The sequence below is a fragment of the Hylobates moloch genome, unplaced genomic scaffold (genome assembly GCF_009828535.3).
Source record: "Hylobates moloch isolate HMO894 unplaced genomic scaffold, HMol_V3 SCAFFOLD_8, whole genome shotgun sequence".
NCBI classification, from domain to species: domain Eukaryota; kingdom Metazoa; phylum Chordata; class Mammalia; order Primates; family Hylobatidae; genus Hylobates; species Hylobates moloch.
Genome location: NW_026652283.1, coordinates 64492147 through 64518166, shown reverse-complemented (window position 1 = coordinate 64518166; position 26020 = coordinate 64492147). Strand labels below are relative to the sequence as shown.

At 36.3% G+C, this 26020-nt stretch overlaps 2 protein-coding genes across 6 annotated transcripts in view; one reads left to right on the top strand and one right to left on the bottom strand.

Annotated features, from left to right (window-relative positions):
* NME7 (NME/NM23 family member 7) overlaps positions 1-4616 on the bottom strand; it is a 237027-nt gene extending 232411 nt beyond the window's left edge. The window contains exon 1 of one of the 2 annotated variants that reach the window (XM_032161055.2): positions 4397-4616. In XM_032161055.2, coding sequence (XP_032016946.1) covers positions 4397-4399 — 3 coding nt within the window. In that variant the 5' untranslated portion in view covers positions 4400-4616. Of the gene's footprint in view, positions 1-35; positions 68-4396 lie in introns of those variants that run through there. The other variant, XM_058443250.1, reaches the window with a different exon arrangement.
* A 19-nt stretch (positions 4617-4635) lies between these two features.
* Positions 4636-25623, top strand: BLZF1 (basic leucine zipper nuclear factor 1). 4 transcript variants are annotated; one of them, XM_058443243.1, is made up of 8 exons: positions 4636-5031; positions 6165-6242; positions 13165-13604; positions 14951-15150; positions 17105-17233; positions 18693-18912; positions 23624-23836; positions 25027-25623. In XM_058443243.1, exons 2-7 carry the CDS (start codon positions 6215-6217, stop codon positions 23807-23809), a joined length of 1203 nt encoding a protein of 400 aa, XP_058299226.1. In that variant the 5' UTR covers positions 4636-5031; positions 6165-6214; the 3' UTR covers positions 23810-23836; positions 25027-25623. The 4 variants fall into 4 exon arrangements, with proteins under 4 accessions (XP_058299226.1, XP_032016942.1, XP_032016944.1 ...); XM_032161051.2 differs by lacking the exon at positions 25027-25623 and having other exon boundaries at positions 23624-24929; XM_032161053.2 differs by lacking the exon at positions 25027-25623 and having other exon boundaries at positions 4636-5051; positions 23624-24929.
* The last annotated feature ends 397 nt before the right edge of the window (positions 25624-26020 follow it).

The following is a 26020-nucleotide window of genomic DNA, read 5'->3' as shown; positions in this document are numbered from 1 at the left end:
TTACACTGAACCGTAAGTTCCTAAAATATACCAACCTCTTTTCTGCCTCAGGGTATTTGATCTTGTTGTTAGCATGGCCTAGAACACTTCCTCCAGATCACTGCACTTTGTATTATATATTCAGATCTCAATATAAAAGTTCTTTCCACAGAGAGGCCTTCATTGACCACCTAATTTGAAACAGCCCCAGCCTGCAATCCCAGCAGGAGGAGTGGGAACAGTTCATTCATTCATTGCCCTTAGCATTCCTGGGAAGTCTGATAACATAATGCAAGACAGGCAAAAACAAAACAAAACAAAACAAAACAAAAAACAGTATTTAGCAAATGTCACTTTCCACCTCCCTATGCCATTGCACAGGTCATCGAATTCTAACTATTGAAATTCTATTCCATTTTCTTCATGACAACTTTTCTGACTCTGATTGAGAAGCAGGGACTCAACTGAACAATTTGCCCGCAATTACTTTGTATTCTCTCAGAACACTTACCTCATTCTTTCTTATTTTGTATTCACTCCGCAAACATTTGAGTGCCTAATATGACCTAGGCAATACTGTGAAGAAAATAAACATCAATTCCTCTAACAGTTCACATTTTAGTAAGAGTGACAAATCTATAAACAAATAATTTCTACTGAATGAGGCAAGTACAATAGGAGAGACGTATACTACATAAAATGGTGACAAAAAAGAATGAACAATCAACCTTTTCCTTTTTCTTTTTTTCTTGATTTCACAAGGTGGAGGGGAAAGCTCTGATTATCTGCACAGATTTTAAATTTGTATTTATTTATACTTTTTTAGAGACAAGGTCTCGCTATGTTAGGCTGGCCTTGAACTCTTGGCCTCAAGCAATCCTCTGGCCTCAGCCTCTTCAATAGCTGGGACTACACACATGTGCCACCACACCTGATTCGACTCAACCCTCTTTGAGTAGGGAAGGAAGGCATCACAGAAGAAGAGACACCTACACTGGGTCTGGAAGTGAATCCACCTTTGCAAAAATTGTAACAGTGAGAGAAATCTAACCTAACTGACTCCATATTGCTTCTAACCTCACAAAGCTAACTGCCCTTGCTCCTACCTGGGCATAGGCAAGCTAACTATGAGAGAAATTTATAGTTTAACTTTGAAGCAAGGATGGTAATAGTCCCTTCCAAAACTGACCCCCTCTAGGGACTAAAACTGCCTTTGTAAGACTAACAGAAGGCTGCAGGGTTAGGATTATGGGAGGGACCTAAAATATGCTAAGATATAGGCATAGGTAAGCAATAACCAGCTACTGTTCCTCACTTTTCTATAATTTCTTACTATTCAGAAGTCATGTAGCCAGAGGTCACCAGTTTGTAACTTCACCAATTGCTCCTTTAGATAACATCACTATTGTAAAACCTAAGATTGGTCTTGAGATACTTTTCAGGCTTCTGCCTTCTGGCAAACCTCCTGATGCCACCCAGATACATGACTCATACCAAGAAACTGACTCTACTAGTCCTATGACTCTCACCTAGACAACTAACTCAGCACAGGAAGACAGTTTGGAAACACCTATAAATTCATCCCCAACCAATCAGCAGCGCCCATTCCCTACCACCCTGCCCACAAAATTGTCCTTAAAAACCACAACCTCCAAGCTGTCAGGGAGGTAGATTTTAGAAATATCTCCCATCCTTCCACTCAGCTCCCTTGCCTCCATTAAACTCTTTCTCTGCTGCAACTACTGCATTCTCATGTTTGGCCTTTCTGGGAAGTGGGCAAGAAGAACACGTTGGCCTGTAATAGGAGAATAAATAAGAGTTTGGCAAGCAACAAGAGGGTGCAGGTATTCTGTGCAGAGGGAATTGCAAGTGCAAAGTAGAAAGAGAAGGCATACTACCAGTTTGAAGTTGCTTGGTATGTTCAATGAAAAGCAAGTAGCTAAAAGGCAAGAGAATTAAAAAAAAAAAAGTATGGAAAGGGAAAGGCAAAAGCTAGACAGAAAAGTGTTTGTTCGGCCAGGCGCGGTGGCTCACACTTGTAATCCCAGCACTTTGGGAGGCCGAGGCGGGCGGATCACGAGGTCAGGAGATCGAGACCACGGTGAAACCCCGTCTCTACTAAAAATACAAAAAAAAAATTAGCCGGGCGTGGTGGCGGGCGCCTGTAGTCCCAGCTACTTGGAGAGGCTGAGGCAGGACAATGGCGTGAACCCGGGAGGCGGAGCTTGCAGTGAGCCGAGATCGCGCCACTGCACTCCAGCCTGGGCAACACAGCGAGACTCCGTCCCAAAAAAAAAAAAAAAAAAAAAAAAAAGTGTTTGTTCATGGAGGAACTTGTGTGCCATTCTAGACATTTTACTGTAGGAAATAGGGAATCTAGAGTTTTAAGGAGGTGAGTAATCAACAGGTTGGGTTTTTAAAAATTCCTTCTTGTGGCAGAGAAAATAATGGATTGGAGAATTTCCAGACCACACTGTAAAAGTCACTATTAAAATAATCACGAAATGAGGAGATGACAAGCTAAAATTTGATCTAGTGAACAACTGATATGGGAGAAATAGAAGAGGGAGGTATGTAGGATAACTCTGATTTCTAGTTTAGGTTATAATATAGTAGTAGCATTATTTAACTTGGTGAAAATAGGAGAAACCAGGAGAAAAGATAGCAAGTTCAGTTTTGGTTTGAGGGACCTTTGAGACAGATGTGTCCAGGAAGCAACTGAGTTAGGCATTAGTAGATCTGAGAGGAAAATTGAAATTTAGAAGCAAAATCAAACACGTTAGCGGAATCCATGTGAATGGACAAAATCACCCAAGGAAACTGTCTAGACTAAGAAATGAAAGTAATTAAGGAGTTAATTCCAAAGAATGACATTCAAAAACCAGACACAGCCAGTAAAAGGAATTAATGACTATGAACCTCAGTTGTCACAAAGAGACTAAGTAATATAAATTTTGAGAAGTAATTACTGTATTTGGCATTTAAAAGGCCATTAGAAACTTAAGCAAGAACAACTTTCTTGAAGCCATTAAAGAAGCCAGACAAAAGACTTTTGTCTGTTTGATATAAGTAAAAATAATATCCTTTCAAGAAGTTTACTGATAGATAGAAGGACTAGCAAATAACTGGATAAACACAGGATGGAGGACATGGTTTTGCTTTATTTAATTTTCATAAGATGTGTGACTTGAGCACTGAAGAGAAGAAACTGGAGAGGAAGAGGCTGAAAGCACAGGAAAGAAAAAAAACAACTGGAAGCGAAATGTTAAGAGATGGAAGCAAATGAGATCAAGAGCAAAGATGGATGGATTATCCTTTAATATCCCTTTCTCTACACTAGAAATACAAGACTAAAGGCTCAGCAAAAATATAGATCAATGTGTAGGTTGGGGGCATGAGATTGAAGAAATGGCCTGTTATACTCCATCATGTTTAGAAAGGAGAAATGAGGAGAGCAAAAGACAGGGTTTGTAAAGGGAAGGTTTGAAAATGTCTTTACAGAAAATGGGTCAGGGGAAAACTGGGGTAACCAAAAGGATTGCTGAGTAATATGAAGAAACAAGGGGTGGTGGGCGAGGGCTCTGTTTCTAAATTCATAGCTATAGCTATCTAAAGATCTTTCTATCCTCCAGTCCGTTATCCACAGGTGCTTAAAAGATATGGTAGTTAAGTCAATTAACTAGAACCCTTTCAAACATGGGGGTGAATTAAAATAACCTATAGGTTTATTTAAAATGCAAATACCGAGCTCCATTCCTTTCATTCAGAATTTCCAGGGGTGAAGCCCAAACAGTGAATTCCAGAAGCTCTCCAAGCAATCCCAGGACAAATTTCTGTTAAAAAAAAAAAAAAAAAAAAAAAAAAGAAGAAGAAGAAAGAAAAGAAAAGAAAAAAGAAAAGCAAGCACAGACCTAGAAGGTAACCAACTGGACAGAAGAGAGCTGATCCAACATACACCTGTTAATGGCCCTCGTGGGGGCGTGGGGCAGTGCTCTGCCACTCAGAAAAGCAAAAAGACTCCAAGATCTACAGAGATTCAGATCAGTGTTGAGACAGTCACATACACACCACCCCATACTCTTAATAAAGCGCGTTAATGTGAATCTGTGAGCATGAAAAATGCCATGATGAACAATGCAAACACATAATGTTTGTTCAAAACAGGTTATTAGACTCGATGCCTTACCCTAAATTTTCTGTTTCATTACTCTAGAGACTTAGTAGCATTAGTGGAATTCAGGGTGCTGTAAGAAATACGGAGAGCGAGGAGACTGCAGGAACAGCCCGTGGGAAGGGGGAAAAAGATAATGGGGAGAAGGTCGGGAGGACAGGACAACCTTAAGTGCCCATCCGCCCGAAGACTTGGAAAGCTAAGTAAGACCCCAGAGCCGTTCTTCTGGCATCCCCTGGCACTCACCATTGTCTCAGGATCTCAGCACTAGAAAATAGGTATCGTTGAGACAGGAAGACACCACCACCACCACCATCATCCGGTTACTCAGGCAACAGAGCCCCGCCCACTGTCGCACGGTGAGTGGGACGCCACCGCCCCACCTCTTCGTCCTTAGTGGCTGGGAGTAATCTCAGCTGCGTTCATCCAATCGACAGACCGGCCCCTCCACGCTGTCGCCTGGGGCTACGAGACGCCATTGTTCTGTTTCCGGCAGTTTTACTTCCGTTTGTTTAACAGTTGGCCCGGAAGTTTAAGTGAATATGCGGCTTGGGCTCCAGAAGTTGCGGTACGGTATTTTATTTTAAAGTAGAAATCTGTCCGCTTTTCACTTACGGAGGCCTTACAGTGTGTGTTCTGTGTTACTTGAGTTTATACGCACTGCAGAATTTGTTTACCCTGCTCTTTTGGAAACGTATTCCGGAAGCGAAACCTTGAGTAATCGGAAGTGGTTAGGAGTGAGAGAGCCGCTGGATACGTGGAGGGCCTGGGCGGGTCGGCTTCTGAATGGAAGAGGTCTGTGAGAAGTTAACCTGGTGATACCGATCCGAAGAGCCTATCAAGTGAAGCCCCCTGAAATACGGAGAATAAGAAGCTTAGAGGTAAATCCGAGGACCAGCAGGTATAACTAAGGATGTTGGAAAGGGAGGGAGGTCTGGCTGGAGCTCGGTGGCCAGTAGCTTTGGATTTAGGGAAAGATTGTTCCGGGAAGGCTTTTTCAGACAGGAATGAAACTTAGGTTTCGACTTCCCCGGACAGCAAAGTTGACAGGCTTGTCGCTTCCCGGCCTATCGCTTTCACACCTGCTCACTCCCCCTACTTACTTCTTCACCCCCTCCGCTTCATTTGGCATTTGCCAGCAGGCGCTCGCTGTGCCTGTACGTTTCGCAGAGCAGCTACCAAGGGCGGTTTCAGGGATCATTACTCTTACGAAGGGTTTTTTGGATACCTCTTTTCGGAGCAGTAGAGTGTAAGTGTAGAAAAGTTTGTGACTGTTAAGAAAGTCGTCGGGTTCACTAATTGAACTGAGTTGTATCTAGTACTGAGAGCGATCTTTTTTTGTAGTGAAACCGTTTGTCATCTAGTGTACAGTTTGTCATATTTATATCATTGCAGTAGCATCACCTTCTTCTATGTTCTCTGGTAAATCTGAGTCTGTACTGTTAAGGCAATGTATACATTTCTGAAAGCATGTGCTCAATGTATGTTTCTCTTTTTACTTTTGGAGCTACACTATTTTAACTTTTTATTACCAAAAAAGTATAAATTATGTTATCTTGAGTAATATTTTTTGTCGTTTGTTAAACATCTAAACAGAAGCTCCTTTTTGATGTGTGTGTGTGCGTGTGTGTGTGTGTATACAAATTGTGTCAGTATGTCTCCTAAGAAAGTAATTACTTTAAAATTCCTCTTGTCATATGGATGACACAAAACCACCACAGTAACTTCATTCCCTTTGCTTGGCTAAAATTCAGGACATACTTCTGACAATTTAGAGTGTATTGGTGAGGATGGTGAAACGGAGTATTTAGTAATAAACCACCCCTATTTTTTTTTTGAGACTTTTAGTAGAAATAACAATGCCTTCTGTGAGGATGGGATATAAGGGACATTTCCCTTTCTGAATGCATGAGTACTAAATACAGAAGCAATTAAAATATCATAACTTTTAAATTAGAGGTACTCCGTGTTTATATGATATTTTTAAAATTATTTCATATGCATACATTTCTAGGTTGTTCAGTAGAAGTCTTGGAGTGCATTTTCAGTGGTTAAGGTGAAAAAATGACTACTAAAAATTTAGAAACCAAAGGTAAGTGGCTTTTTTATAATTGTTTTTAAAACATGACATGACGATGTGAAGGAACGTTTGAGCCAGATAACTAGATCTCATGGACCCCCTTGGGAATCATTTGTTATTTCAGATCCCTTTATGTTTATTTTGTAGTGCAGTGTTTATATTTCAGCACTTTAGATGTACAAGTGAAATTTAACATCATTAGTTAGAATTTATTAGGTGACTACTCTTAAACATTTAATGTTAATACAAAGTTTTTAACAGCTATATTCCCTATACACTAGAAGATTAAGATTTAAATAAGAATACACATTTTAAAGATTTAAGTAGATAGACAAAGCAACTAAGATATATCAAAGATCTCTTTCATGTTGTATTAGTTTGCTGGGGTTGCTGTAACAAAGTACCACAAACTGCATGGCTTGAACAACAAAATGTATTCCCTCAGTTCTGGAGGCTAGAAGTCCAAGATGAAAATGTCAGCAAGGCTATGCTCCTTCAGAAGGCATTAGAGACACTCTCCTAGCTTCCAGTGGCTTGCTGGCAGTCTTTGGTGCTCCTTGTCTTGTAAACGTACCACCCTTATCTCCGCCTTCGTATTCACACGGCATTCTCCCTGTGTGCATGTTTCTGTGTCTAAATTTACCCTTTTTATAAAGACAGCAGTCATATTGAAAAAAGGAACCCAGCCTACTCCTGTATGATTTGATCTTAACTAACTACATCTGCAGTGATCCTGTTTCCAAATGAAGTCTCATTCTGAGGTAGTGGGGGTTAGTACTTCAACATATAAACATTTGGGGGACACAATTCAACCCCTAAATTGTTAAATACAGTAGTCACTTTTTAGTCCTAGCTGATTTGTCCTCTCTAATATTTAATACTGTTGACCATTCCCTGCCTTTTGAGATAACTTTCTTTTGATGACTTCCATGACATCACTTTTCTTTTCAGCCTACTCTGTAGCCTTTCACTGTCCAATGCAGTAATTACATGTGGCTATTTGAATTTAAATTAATATTTTTTAAAAATTAAAAATTCAGTTTCTCAATGACACTTGCCAAACTTCAAGTGATCAGTAGGCACATACGGCTAGTGGCTGTTTCAGTCATTGAAGAAAATTCTGTTGGACAGCACTGCTGTAGCTGTATCTCCTCTGTTTCTTTTTCAGCCTCCTCTCCTTATTTATCTTTTAAGTATCAATGCTTTTCACCACTGTTTCTTTTCTACTCTCATGACTTCAGTAATTATCTATGTAAATGACATCCAAATCTATCTATATCCCTAATCTCCTTCGTTATGATTCATACCCTTATAGACTACTGCCTACTGGCCATCTTCACATAGCTATAGGCAACAATTTTAACATGTCCCATAGTGAACTTCTCCTGACCCAGCTTATTCTTTGGATGGGGTGAGTTCCGCATGCTAGAACCATCAGTGAAAGATGGAAAACTGTTTTCTAGATGCCAATTTTTCAGCAAGCTGACCTCCAGCTGCAAACCCTCTCTAAAAGCAGGTTGAAATAAGTTTAGGAAACAAGGAAGAAAGATCATGCTAATAAATATTTAATTGAATTTAATTCAGCTGTGCAACAGCATTTCATAAGTCACCAGAAGGCTTTTATACCATTAGATAAGCAAGTCAGAGACTGTAATGAAAGTAGTAAACTGGGGATTAATGGGAAATAAGAGCAGTTAAATAATTAATGTGAAAGCAACCAACATGGTGCTTGTCAAAAAGCAAAAACTAAATACAATATTATGATTAGTCATTAAAAGTACTGGCAAGTCCTCTGTGAAATTAAATTACTTTTTAATATTTATTATTACTTGTTTTTAATGAGGATTAGAGTTATAAGGCACTTTAACAAACATTATTTTATGTGATCTTAATTATCCAGTAAGGAAAATAATCCTATTAGCCATATTTCTATTTAATCTGTCATCTGATGTTAGTGAACAAGTTACTTGTATTGCATGGCCTGTGAAAAGGTGTACTTGGTTGACATTTGTCAGTTGTCTGTACTTCCTCTAACTGCCTCAGGAGATAAGTACAGTTGTTTGGTATAGCAACAGAACTTCCTCTCAGAAGACATTTGAGCAGCACTGTCATCATAAGAGGGTTGTATCATGGCTGCTAGGGCTGTTTCTGAAAGGGAAACATACAGTAAATAGTAACAATTAGAAACTTAAATTAAAATCCAAAGCTTTTCTTGGATGTGGGATTAAAATTGAAAATAAAGCTATTAAAGTCAAATAGTTTAGTAATAGTAGACCAAATAGAAAGGTCTGAGACATTCAAATATTTTTGATTCCATAAAATAGTCTAACACTAGCTCTGTAGAATAATAGGTATTAGGTAAAAAAGATATGCTATGAGCAGATAAATTTGAGAAATGCTGTATTAAAAGAGAGGCTATACTATAGGACCTCTCAGAGTCCTATAGTATAACTTTAATACTAATGTACACTGAAACTCCGTAGAGATGCAGTATGCAACATTGCCCACACTTATTTGACCAGGGAACACTATCCATAGAGGCTGTGGTAAGAAGAATGCTTAGATTCCACTTCAGTAAATCTTGATGTAACTCTTAAGTCCATTGTATGTAACTTATTTTACTAATTTAATAATAACTAAACTTTATTAGGTGATATGGGTAACATTTAAAAAGACTCTTGATTTAAAATTACCACATGACAATCCCTAATTTGTTTAACTGTATCATAGCTGAATTTGTATATGTTCTGGAAAGTCTTTCAGACTATAACCAAGTTAGGAATTAATGACTTAGGGTAGAGGAAAAAAAAACAAAGCAGTTTTTAAATGGGTTCGTTTTGGGATGTTAAAAATGAAACACTCTAGTTAGTGTATTAACAGATTAATAAACTTCAGTAAGCATTTATTCATTTTCTCTGTGACAAGGACCATTTTATTAGTTCATGATACAAAGATTAGGAGGCGGTCCATACCCTGAAGAACTCCTAACAGTCTAGTCTACAAGAGAAACAAATTATTTTTAAAATATATACTACCATATTTGCGTTACTCTGAAAGCACCAAGGGATGAGAGGAGGATGCAGTTAAGTGCTTTGTCCAAGGTCACACAATACATGGCAGTAGGGACTTGTTATTTTAACTCAGGCTCTAGTGAGTTAGATTTCTTTTCACTACCCCATTCTGCTGACGTAGAGTACCTCTCATCATAGATTGAAGTTTTATGAATAAAAGAGAAATATTTGTTCAATGACAGACAATAATTTTTTTTTTTTTGCCTCAATATTCTAGAGCAAGGGTTGGCTCCTGAGAATATTTGCAGTCAGTTTGATAATAGTGGACATTAACACTATTTAAGCCAAACATTATCCTGAATTAAAAAAATTCTGTTCTTCCCTTTATTAGACCTATGTTATCAAAAAACTGTTTTCAATTATTGTTGTTATAGTTTGAATTTCATCAATAAGTTTTTTTTCTCTTATTAAATACTTACATGGTATCCTCAGTTTTACCTTTTGGTCCGCAAAGCCTAAAATATTTACTCTCTGGTCCTTTACAGAAAAAGTTGGCCAGCTCCCATTCTAGAATGTTAGACTAGTGACCTTCTTTGTTCTTTCCCTACATTTCACCAATCCTGGTAGGCAATATGAATGAGCAAACCTTAGATATGTTTTAATTCATTGATAATTGATCACAGATGGAAGTAATGATGATGAATAATTTAAGGATTGTTTTGTTGGTTCCCTTCGAATAGTGGGGAAGAATAAGGATTGGTGTTTTCCTTGACTTACGCATTACTCATAATTATGGAGCTGTTACCATAGGTCCTTGTCTTCCCACTTGAGATGAGGTAATTATTCGTAAATGTGTCCTGGATTGTGCCTACTGAATAAGTAATAAAGGTTTCTACGTATGTCACAAGGAAAAATAGAATTATGAAAGTTACCAGGTGAGAAAATGTTAAGCCCTGGCTCTTACGGCCTCCTTACCTATGCACATTAGCTAGAATCATAGTTATTACCGAGAGGGAACTCTCATGTAATATATAATACAACTTTGATATTCATAAATGCTTGAGTAAGTAGAACAGTTTAAATAAAGTTAAGAGTAAATCGGGGTGGAAACAAGTTGGTTGAACTTCTTGATTTTCCAACAAGGTGTTTTGTTCAAAAAGAGATTTCTGTTAAATACCTATTAATGATTCTTTGCCTTTTAAATTTAACTTTAATCATTTTGTAATTTGTTCTTGAATCTCTGTTACTTAAAATTCCAACTCAAAAATGTTACAGCTTGCCTAGAAATTTTATTTGACCATAATGGAAGTATCACACCTGTTTTTTATTTCCTCAGCCTCAGTGGGCCTGAACCATGGCTCTAGTGTGTAATTTTATTGTTGATGGTTTTTATTAATTTATAGTTAATACATGATTCTGTGTTACTTCTTAAATGCCAGAATGTCTTATTGACAAAATTAGACAAGTTAGTTAAGTTTAGACAAACTTAAAATCAGATTTTAAGAATACAGGTGGCTGGGTGTGATGGCTCACGTCTGTAATCCAAGCACTTTAGGAGCTGAGGGCAGAGAATTGCTTGAGCCTAGGAGTTCAAGACCATTCTGGACAACATGATGAAACCCTGTCTCTACAAAAAAAAAAAAAAAAATACAAAAAATTATTTGGTCATGGTGGCACATGCCTGTAGTCCCAGCTACTTGGGAGGCTGAGGTGGGAGGATCACCTGAGCCCAGGAGGTCAAGGATGCAGTAAGCTGTTTTTAAGTGATTCACTGGAAGTTCTCCTTGTCAGTGCTACCATGCTTTGTTTTAACTAATTTACCAAACCCAGCATGTTAGGCCTTTATTTCACTTTCTGAAGTATTCCTTTGTTTATCTTTTTAAAAGTAGAGTCAGTCCCAAGGCCCAAGGGGTGTTTAAACTTAGTTTACATTTCATATAGAAATGACACTTTTATTCTAATGTAAAATGTTTTGTAAAATAGAACACATTAATTATACCTCAGATACGTTTCCACCTCCTGTCTAATTAATAGAACTCGAGGTTCCCAGAACATTTCTACATGGGAAAAATTTGAAAAAAGTAAATCTGTTAATTGAATAAATAGTCCTATAGTCTAGCAATATAACTTTAAGATTTACATAAGAGAATGAAAGTCAGAATTGTATTTTATGGCATTAAATAAATTAACTTTATTTCTCTCCATATCAACATCCAAAGTTTATTAGGAATTTATTTGAAGAATAATAAAAGCAATAGGACCTAACATTTAATGAGTGCTTACTGTGTCAAATACCATTCTAAACAGTTTACATGTATTCTTACTTATTTTTAAGTGCCATATAAATCATAGGTATTGAGCATGCAAATAAATAAATAAATAGTAAGGATATTAGGCATAGATCCACAGATACACTGGTACAGTGATTTTGGAAGGCATTTCGGCTGTACAGATCTTCACCAAACCCATTAATTTTATGCTTGGGAATTTATTTGGAAAAATAACTCAGAAGTTAAGAAAAATATGTAGGCATAAAAGTGTTCAATAAAGCCTTATTTATTACAGTGAAAAATTGTAAAGAGTCTAAATATTCAACAGTAGAATAAGAAAGTAAATGCTATATTAACTTGAAGAGAATATATTCTAGCCATAAAATAAAAAACATGTTAAGCTTACAAAATGTATTACTATTACAAGTATAAAAGGAATTCTGTTTTAAGTCTTTGTTTTAGGAGATTACATTACACACACACACACACACACACACACACACACACACACACATATATGGTTTGGCTGGACAGTGATGAATTCACTGAAGACCAATCAGTAGTTCATGATTGTCCTTAATGTTTCTATAGACATAAAATTTCTATTGAAATATTTTTATACCACTTACCTACACACTTATTATATATTATCCTGTAATACATTTTATCTTTTTATATGTATGTTCTGTCCCCTAAATTAGATAGTAAATTGCTTAAGCATAGTGGTCTTACCTCATAGAATGTCAAGCCTACATTAGGTACCCAGCACCACGTTTGCCGCCCATGACCACTCAGAGTTCATCATTATAACCATTGTCACTGATCTATGTGCTCGTCTTTTGTCCTTTCCCTTGTTATCATTCATTTATTGTTTATAACATATATATACACACACACACACACACACACACACACACACACACACACACACACTACATGCAAGGCATTTTATTGGGAATACAGTGCACTCAAAATAAATGGAAAGCCACTAGAGGGAATGAGAGTACAATAAAATAATTTGGGTATGATATGGTGAAAGTGAGGTATAGGGATGTTGTTTAATCTGACAGTCCAGTGTAGTTTCACTTGTGTAAGCAGGACATATACTGTTAGGCCTAAGAATAGGATTGAATCTTTTCTTAATAAATTTTTCAGTGTAACATATATGTTGCTTCCTCTTACTCCAAGAGTTCACAAAACAGATGAATCTCTTATGATGTAGATGGTTTCGAATATGCATATATATATAGCTGACATTTATTTTTAACTAACATTATTGAGCGTCTACAGTATGCCAAGCATTTGATCTTATTACATTTTTTCTTACCAAAATTCTATAGCAGGGGTGTTACGATCTCCAGTTTGCAAATTAGGAAATAGAGATTCATGGAAGATTAAATTATTTACCCAGAGTTATACTAGAAAGTAAAAGTCAGAACCAAATATTCTGATTCCAAATCTCTTGTCTACTGAAGGAAAGTTTAAACACGTATCTTTTGTTGACACATGATTGTTTTGAAAATTACTTTTTCTCTGATTTTTTTTGCATTCTTTTTAGTGCCAGTAACTTTGAATATAGGGTATAGCATGTCTTAGCATTTTCTTGGCATTTCTTCTTGGTAAGTAGTTTCTGTTTTGTTTCCTTTTTGTTAGTCACCGTTACTTCATCCCCAATCCGAGGAGCAGGAGATGGAATGGAAACTGAGGAACCACCTAAATCTGTTGAAGTTACCTCTGGAGTCCAATCTAGAAAGCATCGTAGTCTTCAGAGTCCATGGAAGAAAGCAGTTCCATCAGAGAGCCCAGGAGTTCTTCAGCTAGGGAAAATGCTCACTGAAAAAGCAGTGGAGGTTAAAGCTGTAAGAATATTAGTTCCCAAAGCTGCTATAACTCATGATATCCCCAACAAAAATACAAAGGTTAAGTCTCTGGGACATCATAAGGGAGAATTCCTTGGTCAGTCAGAGGGAGTTATAGAACCTAATAAGGAACTCTCAGAGATAAAGAATGTATTGGAAAAGCTCAAGAATTCTGAAAGAAGGTTACTACAGGACAAAGAAGGTCTTTCAAACCAGCTCCGTGTACAGACAGAGGTAAGAAGAGCCTTAATTGATAAAATGAGTACTACTCTTTACGTCTGGACCTTTTAAACCTGCATGTTAGAAAACTACATTTCTTTATGGGAATGTCATTCATCCTAGCTTGTTATTTCTCTAAAACGCTTCCTCTTAAATTTCTCATTCTTTCTCAGTTCTCTAGGGATACTTTATATTGGGAACTTATACTCTAAACCTCATTGAAGATGGAGGTGTGAGGTGCTTTGGACAAGACTACCAATAAGTTGTAAAAGTAGGTTACAATTACAAACTACCAGACCAAAGATTGACCAAGTCAGGCCTAGTAATTGACCAGCAGTCCTTGTTTTAAGGATTGTTAAATTCGAAGTATTTTTGCCTGTGTATACGGGATACTTGGAATAAAGAGAATGGTGGTATAACTTACTGTGTCTTCATTGTAAATGAAAAAAATCTGTAGCCCTTAAGTGTGTTGCTTTAATCTTTGCATCTTAGTAAAAATTGCCTTGCCCCTTCCCTTGTTTCTCTATTAGACCATGCATCTTTTGGCTAGATACAAGTCTTCATAAGTGAGACCATGGTTAGTGGTTTTTATACAAATATATTTTTAAATAACTAGTTTCTCATTACAAAATGTAGTACAAATTTATGTAAAAATTTTAGAAAATACAGAAAAACACAATGAAAATAGTGCCAACTGAATCATTTCATCCAGCTATACCTGCATAACCATATACATTGAGTTCATTTAGTGTTACAACCCACTTTTTTCAGTTATTAATGTCCTGCCATGTCACAGAATATTCTATTACAGTGTCATTATTAATGGCAACAGTGTTCTTCAATAGCTATACCATATACCAATACATGTTATTGGATATCTGTTTTAATTTTTTGCTCTTTTCAATAATGATGTAAAGAACATACTTAGAAACATACTGGATTACTTAGCTTGCTTTATTTTTTAAAAGTAAATTTTTAGGATGCAATAGACTAACTTATAAATGTTTAATAAAAAACATAAAACATTCTCTGTCATATTTTTTATCAAAATGTATTGGTTTTGTTTTAATTTTTTTTCCTTTAACTGTTGACTGGAAGCAATTTGTTATTTTCATAATTATTTTTACTCTTATTACAAGAGGTTCAGTTTAGGACCGTGGATATAGATGTATAGAGAGAAGTAGAGAGATATGTTTTGTATATCGTATAGAACTTAAATATTTAATTTTACTTTTTGATAGAAACTTTAAGTCACAGAGGTCCAAAATTACACAGAAACACAGTCTCTTTTTGTTAATTTTGTTACATTAAAGGTAGTGATATTACTTTGAGCTTGTTGTATTGATTACGTTCTCTTCTAGGTAAATCGTGAGTTAAAAAAATTACTGGTGGCTTCTGTTGGGGATGATCTTCAGTATCACTTTGAACGTCTAGCCCGTGAGAAAAATCAGCTTATTTTAGAAAATGAAGCCCTAGGTCGAAACACAGCTCAGCTTTCTGAACAGTTAGAACGTATGTCAATACAGTGTGATGTATGGCGAAGTAAATTCCTTGCAAGCAGGTATTTTCTACAGCAAATAGTATTTCATTTGCTAGTTTTTGCTCCATCAGGTTTTTGATCTATAACACAAGAAAGTAGATTGTAGTGTGAAAATTTCTGACTAAGGTCATCAAAGTACTTCATTTAAGATGTGGACTCTCTCTCCTCTGGATAGTCACACAGTCTCCCTAAATGAAGAAGTGATGTAAGGATCATCCCTTATTCCTGAGTTCTAGTTTACTGTGTAGTAAAAATACAATGTTTAAGACCGAAACAAAACTGTAAACTCAGACATCTAGTAAACATTAAAATCACAAAAAGCCAAACTAGATTATTTTTCCCCATTCAAATATTTGGACTCCCCAAGATAATATTATTCATTCTAAATGCTCTTTTCTCATAGTTCCTTTAACTGTATAATAAAGCTTCCCAACCTTTTTCTCTCTATGCACAAATAGAAAATTATAACATTTTTATGACATACTAGATGAGGCTACTCTCATATGGCAGTAAAAACCCTGGGGTCCTCATCCAGGCCTCTCGACATACTGGTGGTTGGGAAACTCTGCTATATAGTATGATTCTTTGTCTGTTTATCCCCTCCCTGCCTCAACTTATAGTTACCAGATAACAAGATCTGGATATTATCCATCTGTGTATTTCTGGAACTTAGCAAAATACTTTATAGAGTATGTTTAACAATATTGATTTAAATTGAATCATCTGGAGATTTCTCACAGAGCAACCAAAGGTTTACAGGTTGTATTTGAAGAACCATTGATTGTGATTAATACATTTTTAGGAAAATGTTTTTTCATGTCTTAATATCTCTGACACTTTGTAGTAGTGGTTCACTCTCTTAACAGTCTTTTATTTATCTCCTAATTGTGCTAGTTCATTATGCTATTTGGAAAAATGAACTATTACTTCACTTAGAATGAAAGTTAATTGAGTTAATTCTTATTGAACATTTTAAGAGGCAAATCATGCATATATTATACAAATTATTGCAATATGCAACTTTTTAACATCCTGATCAACACCAATAGTAATATTTCATTAAATTTTTAAATAAAAATTAAATATGACTTTATTGGTATTTTAATTGATGTAATCTTCTAATGTCAAAATTGTTTTCATTTTGAGGAATTTGGTAGTAACTACAGTCTCAGACTTAAATTTTAATTTTAAATTTTTCAGCCGATTAACCATACTTGAACATTTTGCTTCAATTCCATCAATAGAAAACTGGTTAAATAAAATTTTTTGTATCCAATCAGTAGAAAACATGAAGCTACTTTTTGAAAAAAGGGAATGAGATAGCTGTATATGTGCTAATATGGATAAGTCTCTAAGATAAATTATTAAATGAAAAACTAAGATTTAGAAAAGTTTGTATTCAGTATCTCTTTTTGTAAATAGTGGATAAATTTATTTTTAACACATATGTATATGTTGAAATATACATAAATTTTTTTTTTGAGAAGTGTAAAAAAATTTTGTTGACTGCATATAAAAGAAGGATAGGGATGCTGGGCATGAGGAAAGACTTTAGGTCTTTTTATATTAATATTTTTCTAAGGGCAAAGAGGTAATTGAGTGGTAAGAAGATAATTTAGTTTTGTTTGCCTCTTTAAGTTTTTCTGTATTTAAAATATTTAATAATTTTTTCTTTCAAATTTTGGTCAATCTAGAGTAAGATTGAGATGTACTCCAAAAGTCATTATATAGGAAAATTGAATAACTTTTGCATCTGCCATTGTCTAAATGAATATTTTAACTGAATCCCTTTAATGAACTCTAAGCTCATAAACATTTTTAATGTTCTTTAGCCAAAATTTAAAAACTGTCAAGTAACTATACTATGTTAAATCTTTGTTAGCTTCTGAAAGTGACAGTCACAAAGTAGTATATTCATTTTTTTACACTGTATTATTGTCAGCAAATTTATATGTAAGATTTTAATCTTTTTCAGGGTAATGGCAGATGAGTTAACCAACTCAAGAGCAGTTTTACAGCGTCAAAACCGTGATGCACACGGGGCTATACAAGATCTCCTAAGTGAACGGGAACAGTTTCGTCAAGAAATGATAGCTACCCAGAAGTATGGCACTTGTTTACATTCTGAACTCTTCTGCTTTCTCCTGCAAATTAAGTTATCGTAGTTTTGTTTTTTTGTTTCTTTGTTTGTTTTTGTTTTGGGTGTGTCTACATTTGATAACTTACTGAGCATATACTTTTGGTAGCATTTTAAAATAGATGCTCTGGGAGGGAGGAGGACTAAAAAAATAGAAGGCATGCTTTTCACATTCTTAATTGGGGAAACAGTTATATCTGTAGTAGAAGGATTCTCTGGATTTAAAAGCAATTGCTTGTTATAGTTGTAGTCGTACAGTTTTTGGTAGAAGCCAAGGAGTGTACCTGTCTCTCCTGTGGAAGGAGATCTTTTTGAAGACTTCCTACAGTATTAGAGCTTGTTTTCATGTCCATATACTCCAGAACTATCAAAATTGATGGTCTTCCTTAAAAGCCTTTTGCATTTTTATATAGTTGATTTATTACAGATAGAATCAGTAAGTGTCAAGGAGCAAATTATAGGGGAAATTAGAAGAATGAAAACACAAGAAACCTCTAAGCAGTTTAATCAGGAAAAAAAGAGAAGATATACATTACCAGTATCAGGAATGAAGGGGGTGGGGGGGTACAATATAGACTCTATACACATAAAAAAGATAATACAGAAATGTTATGAACAAATCCGTGTCAATAAATTCAGTAATTTAGGTGAAATGGACAAACTCCATGAAAGACAAACTACCAAAGGTTACTCAAGAACAAATAGATAACCTGAGTAGCCCTAACCTATTAAAGCAAATATAATTTATAGTTAAAAATTAAATATTTTCCAGTAAAGGAAATTCCAGATCTAGATGGATTCACTGATGAATGCTAGTAAACATCTAAGGAAGACATAAAACCAAATTTACAAAAATTATTCTAGAAAATAGAAGAGAATGAAACAATTTCCAACTCATTTCATGAGGCCAGCATTGTCTTGATACCAGAACCAGAACCATTAGCCAAAAACCACCAACTAATATCTCTAATGAACATAAATGCAAAAATCCTTAACAGAATTTCAGTGAATCAAGTCCAACAATACAGAAAAAGTTTTATACATTATGACCAAGTAAAGTGAATCCCAGGAATTGTAGATTGGTTTAGCGTTCAAGAATCAATTAATGTAACTCACCAAAAAAGAAAAACCGTATGAATATTCCCATAGTTGCACAAATTATGTAAGTAGTTCCTATACTAAAAGGTGAGAACAAAGAAAAGTACTATTTGTTAAATGATTTTCAGACAACAACCTAGTAGATTAACATATGCTTTCTGTAGTCTAACTTACTTGACTAAGACATCTGAATTTATGGAACTCTGAGAGAGAAAAGGGATCAGAGAAAGATGTTATATAATTTCGGAAATATTTTTATTACCTATTTACTATTACTTTACATTTTGCTCTCTTACTAATGTCCAGTGTTCATGTGTGTTCTATGCAGATTATTGGAGGAGCTCTTAGTTTCTTTGCAATGGGGAAGAGAGCAAACTTACTCCCCTAGTGTACAACCCCACAGCACAGCAGAGCTAGCGTTAACAAATCACGAGTTGGCAAAAGCAGTAAATTCTCATCTTCTGGGAAATGTTGGCATTAACAATCAAAAAAAGATTCCATCAACAGTTGAATTCTGCAGCACCCCAGCTGAGAAAATGGCTGAAACGGTAAAATATTTTCTTTTGTGATCTGTGGAACTTCTAAGACTGTCCTCTTACTGAAAGGTGACATATCGTGGAAAGCATTTGGCATTAGGAATTAGGAAATGTGGGATCTAAAGCACTCATGCTATTGAATGTGTTATCTTGGAGAAAATTATTTTCTCTTCTGAGCTTTAATATTTTCTAACACTACTGTTCTATTTTTAAGGACAAAAAAAGTAATTGTTTTGAAAGAGGTCCTGTGTTTTAGCTATTGAGTCACTAATAATCCTTTTCATGAGTTCATTTTGATACAAAAACCACTGTGTAGAATTTTTAATGTAGATTAAATTAATAGATTCATAGATTAGATTACTTCTGATCTAAGAAATTACTTAATTTCCACATATAGATGGAAATGTATCAAATACTACAGAACAGATAGTATAGTCCTGGATGAATTCAGGGTCCATGCAGCTGGCTTGTCAAATACTCATCTCACATTTCTGTGACAACAACCAAGTTCACCTTCGTTACAACTCCCATGTCCCCATCTGGGTCCCTGCCAGTCGCCATAACTCTTGCACTATTAAAATCTTCAACTCAACATCTCTCTCTCTGTGATCTGTGATCTCAACTTTTTTTCTTTCCAACTCTGATTCTTCATTCTGACTCCCTGGATGTGAATACATCTTTGATCACATAATTGTTTTTATTCCCTTGGTCCCTGTATTTTTTTCCATGTCTCATCAGCTCACTCTTCTAGTTTCTCTTCCCGCCTAGCTTGCCTAGACTGTATTCATAAGTGCCTTACTGCCTTATCTTCCTCTCCGAGTACGCTGCAAACCCTAGTCCTGTGTCAGTTCAGCTGTTTGCCTTTTTGTTTCAGTACCCATCAGATACTACCTCACATTCAGCAGATGACTTTCTTTCCTAATCCACAGAAGAAAAAGGGGACAGAGGCAGAAAACTGCCTGAAGGTCTCATTTGATATCTAGAAGCCTATCTGTATGGCAGCATACATTTCTCTCAGAGGAAAAGGTGTCCTTCCTCTTCTTCTAAGCATACCTCACCTCTAGGCCCTGGCTTCCCCCTGAACAGTTATTCCTTCTCTCTGTTGGCTCTTTCCTTTTGGCTTAAGAACATGTCCAAGCATCATTCATCTAAAAAAGAAAAATCTTCCCTCTATTGTAAGATATCTGGATATGGCTTTATCACCTTCCTTTCACATCCAAGAATCTTGGACAAGTTGTCCAGACATGTTTGTACTTAAACACCATCCATTCCTCAATTCCTACCGTCACTTAAATCTGTAGACTTCCTGCCCCACTATTCTCAGTAAGTACTTTTAAAAAGGTCATGAACATTTACTATCATATCATACTGTAACGAGCATTCCTTCCTGGAAACTCCCTTGACCTTTGTAACATCACTCTTTCTTGGCCCTGATGCTACCTCTCTGAGCTCTTCTTCATAGACTTTTTTCCTCCTTTAGATGTTGATGTTTCATAGGAATCTGTGTTCCCCTTTTCAAAATCTCTTCGTTTCCTAAACACCATACTCGGGCAACGATTCACTACTTTTGTGACCATTGTTTCTAAGTTTTTGAGGGGGAGGGGCATCCTCTTCCTGTGACCCCTCTTGAGCTTTCTTTACATATTTTCTCTATTCTCTTGGTGTTATTCTGTTATCATAGCTTTATGCTTATGACTTTTCCATCTCAGACTTTCTTCTGAGTCTGAGAGATTTATATCCAGCCAGGCATTTCCATCTACTTGTTCCACAGATGGCTAAAAATATAACCTCTTTTCTCCTTGCTTTTGCATTTGTACAGCCCCCCTCCCCTAAAAATCTCCTCCTTTTCCTGTATTCCCTGTCTTGATGAATTATACCTACTCTATAGTGCTGTTTTCAGATTTCCATAAAAAACACATACAAAGCCTGTAGCAGTTTCTAATATATTGTAATTTCTCAATAAATGGTAGCCATCATTTTTACTATTTCCTTCATTCCCCTAGTCCTGTTGATTTTGCAGATCTTACCAGTTTTTTTCTAACTTATCCCCTCCCAAGTTCAAACACCTGACTTCCAGCTTAGCCCACTGCAATTGCCCCCTCACTGATATCCCTGCCCTCCTTCTTAGCTGCTCCTGCCCACCCACTACTGCCAGAGAGTTATTTCAGAAGGCCAATTCAGTCATCAAACAGTTCCTAGTCTCCCTCATTATTGAATCAGAATTCATTCATATTGTATAGAAGGCTTTTTATAATCTTTCTTCCATCTCCCCTTCTCAAGAATCATTTCCCAAGTGTCACTACCCACTGCACTTCACATTCCAGCAGGGTTTAACCACTTTTCATGATGCACATAGGCCATTGTATCTCATGCCTCTGTACATACTTTTTCTTGTCTGGACTGCCCTCCCACACCTCTTTTGTTGCCCAACCTCTATACCACCTTTAAGAACCTGCCTTCTCTGAATCCTGCTGGCAATATGAAGTGTTCCTTCTCCATCCTTCCATTGTACTTTGCACTTATATCTATAATTGCTTTTTACCGTATTAAATTATAATAGTTTTATTTTCCATCCCTCTCCCAAACTGTAAACTCCTAAAGGGCTGGGGACTTTGTGTTTCTATGTTTCCTCAAGGTCTGGCTTAATCCTTTGCACGTAGTAAGTGCTCAGCTATTTACTGAATGAGTCAGTACATAAAATTAATCATTTTTATCCAAAACTTTGTTTCTCCTTTTCTATTCTCTTTGTTGGGAAATTGTGTCACTGCCTACTTAGTTGTTGCCAGTAGCATTTGGCGTAGTTGACCACTCCCTCTTTCTTGAACTACTCTTTCCGAGGTTTATATAACCTTATACCTTACAGGCTTTTCTCTTTTATCCAACCATTTTATTTCACTATACAATGTTAGGTATCCTCAGGGCTTGATTTAGATCCCCTTCTGCTCCCAGTCCTTTATCCACCACATTCTCATATTTAACAAAACTGACAGCCCTTCTTCCTTAGTGTCTCTTAAACTTTTCAGTTCCATTGCTTCAAGGTGCCATCATTTCTTAGCTAGATTATTACAATAACCTCCCTTTTTCTGTTCTTATGTCTGCTTATGCATACTGCTTCCCCCATCCCCCACACTGTGTATAGAATGATCTTTCTGAAAGGCACCCTGCATAAAATCCTTCCCCATCACTTTCAGGCTAAAATACAGAAACCTTTCTGTTCATATTAATGGGTCAGTCTCCTGCTCCTGAATTCCCTTAGCATTTTGTTTCTCTCTCTATAAAGACCTATAATGTAATAACATCTTTGTAGTATTTGAGAACTTATTTTCTCTTCTAAATTTATAAGCAATGTTAAGGTAAGCCCTTCATCTTTGCTTATCCTCTAACACCAAACAAACTTCCATAAAAATAGAAGGATCTCAAAAACTAAATTGAAAAAGCAGTCTAGTTGAAAAATAGAGGTGCTAAAGTAAGTTGATGGCTCTTAAATGATGCCAGGACATTCTTAGAGTAATGATGGCTCTTTGGGTTTGGTGGTAACTTAGAAGGGAAAAAAAAAAATCTGCAGGACCACATGACCGCTAGGGAAACAAGCATCACCAACCATTCCAGAAAGCTGCTTTGAACAAGCCTTATATAAGAAAGAGAGAAAGCACTTTTCCGAATTCATTTCACAGTTCTTTCCAATTGCAGTGCTTGCTACCTTTGTACCATAACCCAAACACATCATGTGGTGATGATTGGGAAAATAGGAACATGAGAATCAAGAGCTGTGAGCCAGGCACGTTATCCCTGCCCTTAACTGGAGAATTTTTTTGAGCTCAAGAGTTCCTGTTTTGGGTCTCAGTAAAGGAGACAGATTAGGAAAAATCAAAGCAGAAGAAGAATTAGGAGAGCATTGTGTTGTGGAACCCAGGAAACAAAAAGTGGCTGTAATCATAAAATACTGCATATAAATTAGAAAAAGAGAAATGAAAAGCCATTGATACTACAAATAAAAAGTTATCAAGGATTTTGAAATATCATTTCCATAGATGAATAAAAACAAAATCCTGATTCTGAGCAGTTGAATGAAAGATTGAAGAGGGGAAGTAGTAAGTCCATTTTGGTTAAGGAAAAAAAATTGACATCACTTAATGATATAATTGACATATAAAAAAACTGACATCTTGGGGGGCCGAGGCGGGCGGATCACAAGGTCAGGAGATCGAAACCATCCTGGCTAACACAGTGAAACCTCATCTCTACTAAAAATACAAAAAATTAGCCAGGCATGGTGGCGGGCGCCTGTAGTCCCAGCTACTTGGGAGGCTGAGGCAGGAGAATGGCGTGAACCCGGAAGGCAGAGCTTTCAGTGAGCCGAGATCGCGCCACTGCACTCCAGCCTAGGCCACAGAGCGAGACTCAAAAAAAAAAAAAAGACATCACTTAATGATATAACCTCATTTTCTTCTATGTTTTCCTGCTTTCCTACCAATATCTGTAAAACATTAACGTCATCATTTAAAAAAATATGTAACCTAGATAATATAGTAATTAGACATCATTGTTAAATTTACAGCTTAAGGAAGTAAGTTGTCTTTTCAATCAGAGTAGTCATTCAGTTTTTTTAGTAATAGTTATATATTAATGAAGTGGAACTTTATAGGTAGGTATACATCAATGAAATCATAGGCTTTTACCATCTATATTGCATACTTCTGACATTATATCTTATTTTCCTTAGGTTCTAAGAATTTTAGATCCAGTTACCTGCACAGAGAGTTCACCTGATAATCCATTTTTTGAGTCTTCACCAACCACCTTACTTGCTACAAAGAAAAATATTGGACGATTTCATCCCTACACTAGATATGAAAATATAACTTTCAATTGCTGCAATCACTGCCAGGGAGAACTGATTGCCCTTTAACAGTCAATATATTGGAGGCATGCTAAGGTACTTGCTTATTACCCAAGAGTCATTATTATTTGGGAGCTAGGGTTCTTACAATGCTAGAAATAATATCACTTCCTATTTACATAATGTATACACCCAAAGATGTTTTATGTACTAGACTCCAGATTACCCTTTCTTAATAAATATCTCAGGGTAAGGAAAGAAAGAAACTGTATAGATATATTTAAAATAGAGAATACTTTCCAAGTAATACATGATACTTTTCCTAAAAGACTCTAAAAGAAAAAGATTCTGTAACTCTCTTTTAAGCACTAAATTATTGTTTATCTTGCTGGATATTTTATATGAACAGTGTTAATTTAGGTGCACTAAAGCAAAGGTAGGCAAACTACAACCATGAGTCAAATATGGCCACACCCATTCATTTGCTATTGTCTAAGTTGGTTTTGTACTACAACTGCAGAGTTGAATAGATGCAGCAGAACCTTTACAGAAAAAGTTTTCTGACCTCAACTCTAAAGTAATTGTAGTAGGGAGCTGGAGGACTTTCTTTCCCTTTATGGTAATTTTTTGAGCTACAAAAGAGCCTTGCAGAAATGAGTGAGGGGATTAATCTTTTAAAAATAAATGATATATATTAGGAAAATAAAAAATATTTTAGAGCCAAGTTAACAAGTACTTCAGCAAAACATGCTAGTTTTATGCAGGAGATTCTGTATTCCAAATGGACACAATCTGACATATATAAAAGAAACAGATTCTTAACTGTTGACTCTTATTTAGCAAATGCAACAGACAAGAATATCCAACTTGATATTTATAAAAGGTAGACTTTTCCAAAAGTGTATAAGCTCAAAGAAAAAAATGCAATGTCAATTAATATATATTATGTAATATATATTGTGTATTTGTGATTAGCCATCATAAATGCCCATTGCTTGGCCTTTAAGAATAATCACAAAATATTTATATCAAATTATACAAATTTGTTGCAGAAGTGCCTGTCAGAGAAGTCTTCAAAAGACAAACCTGGTCAAATAATAATAATTGTAATGTCAATGATTTTTTTTTGTCTGACTCATCTGAGTTATATTTAGTTTTCAAGTGGCAATAAATTTATCTGCCTTCTTTATTGTGATTATTCCTTTTTTCCTCCAGAATTAGTGCTTTGGTTTAGGTCTTTGTCTAGCTTAACTACTTCCAATTGATTCTTCAGCCTTTTCTTTTAGGTTTACTTACTGTGAAAGTCTCAGAAGAAAACATAAGGGGAAACCTTCATGACATTGTATTTGGCAATGATTTCTTGAATATGACAACAGAAGCACAGGCAGCAAAAGAAAAAAATAGATAAATTGAATTTCATCAAAATTTCAAATTTTTGTGCATCAAAAGATGCAGTGAAAAGGCAACACAGAGAATGGGAGAAAATATTTGCAAATCATATATCTGATAACCATCTAGTGTCCAGAATATATAAAGCACTCCTACAACTCAACCACCAAAAAACAACCCAATAAAAATTAGCAAAGGGGCTGGGCATGGTGGCTCATGCCTGTAATCCTAGCACTTTGGGAGGCTGAGGCAGTCGGATCACCTGAGGCCAGGAGTTCAAGACCAGCCAAGCCAACATGGCGAAACCCCATTTCTACTAAGAATACAAAAAATTGTCCTGGCGCAGTGTCTCACGCCTGTAATCCCAGCACTTTGGGAGGCCGAGGTGGGCGGATCACCTGAGGTTAGGAGTTCAAGATCAGCCTGGCCATGATGGTGAAACCCTGTCTCTACTAAAAATACAAAAAATTAGCTGGACATGGTGGCGGGCACCTGTACTCCCAGCCACTCGGGAGGCTGAGGCAGAGAATTGCTTGAACCTGGGAGGCGGAGGTTGCAGTGAGCCGAGAGCATGCCACTGCACTCCAGCCTGGGTGACAGAGCGAAACTGTGTCTCAAAAAAAAAAAAAAAAAAATTAGCCGTGTGTGGTAGTGGACGCCTATATTCCCAGCTACTGGAGAGGGTGAGGCAGGCGAATTGCTTGAACCCGGGAGATGGAGGCTGCAGTGAGCCGAGATCACGCCATTGTACTCCAGCTTGGGCAACGAGCGAAACTTCATCTCAAAAAAAAACAAAAAACAAAAAATTAGCAAAGGACCTGAATAGACATTTCTCCAAAAAGGATATATAGATGGCCAATAAGCACATCAAAAGATGCTCAACATTACTAC

Coding starts and splice junctions, on each gene's coding strand:
- BLZF1 (XM_058443243.1), top strand. CDS start 6,215: ATGACTACTAAAAATTTAGAAACCAAAG. Junction 13,605..14,950: donor AGCTCCGTGTACAGACAGAG/GTAAGAAGAGCC, acceptor GTTCTCTTCTAG/GTAAATCGTGAGTTAAAAAA. Junction 17,234..18,692: donor GAAATGATAGCTACCCAGAA/GTATGGCACTTG, acceptor TGTTCTATGCAG/ATTATTGGAGGAGCTCTTAG.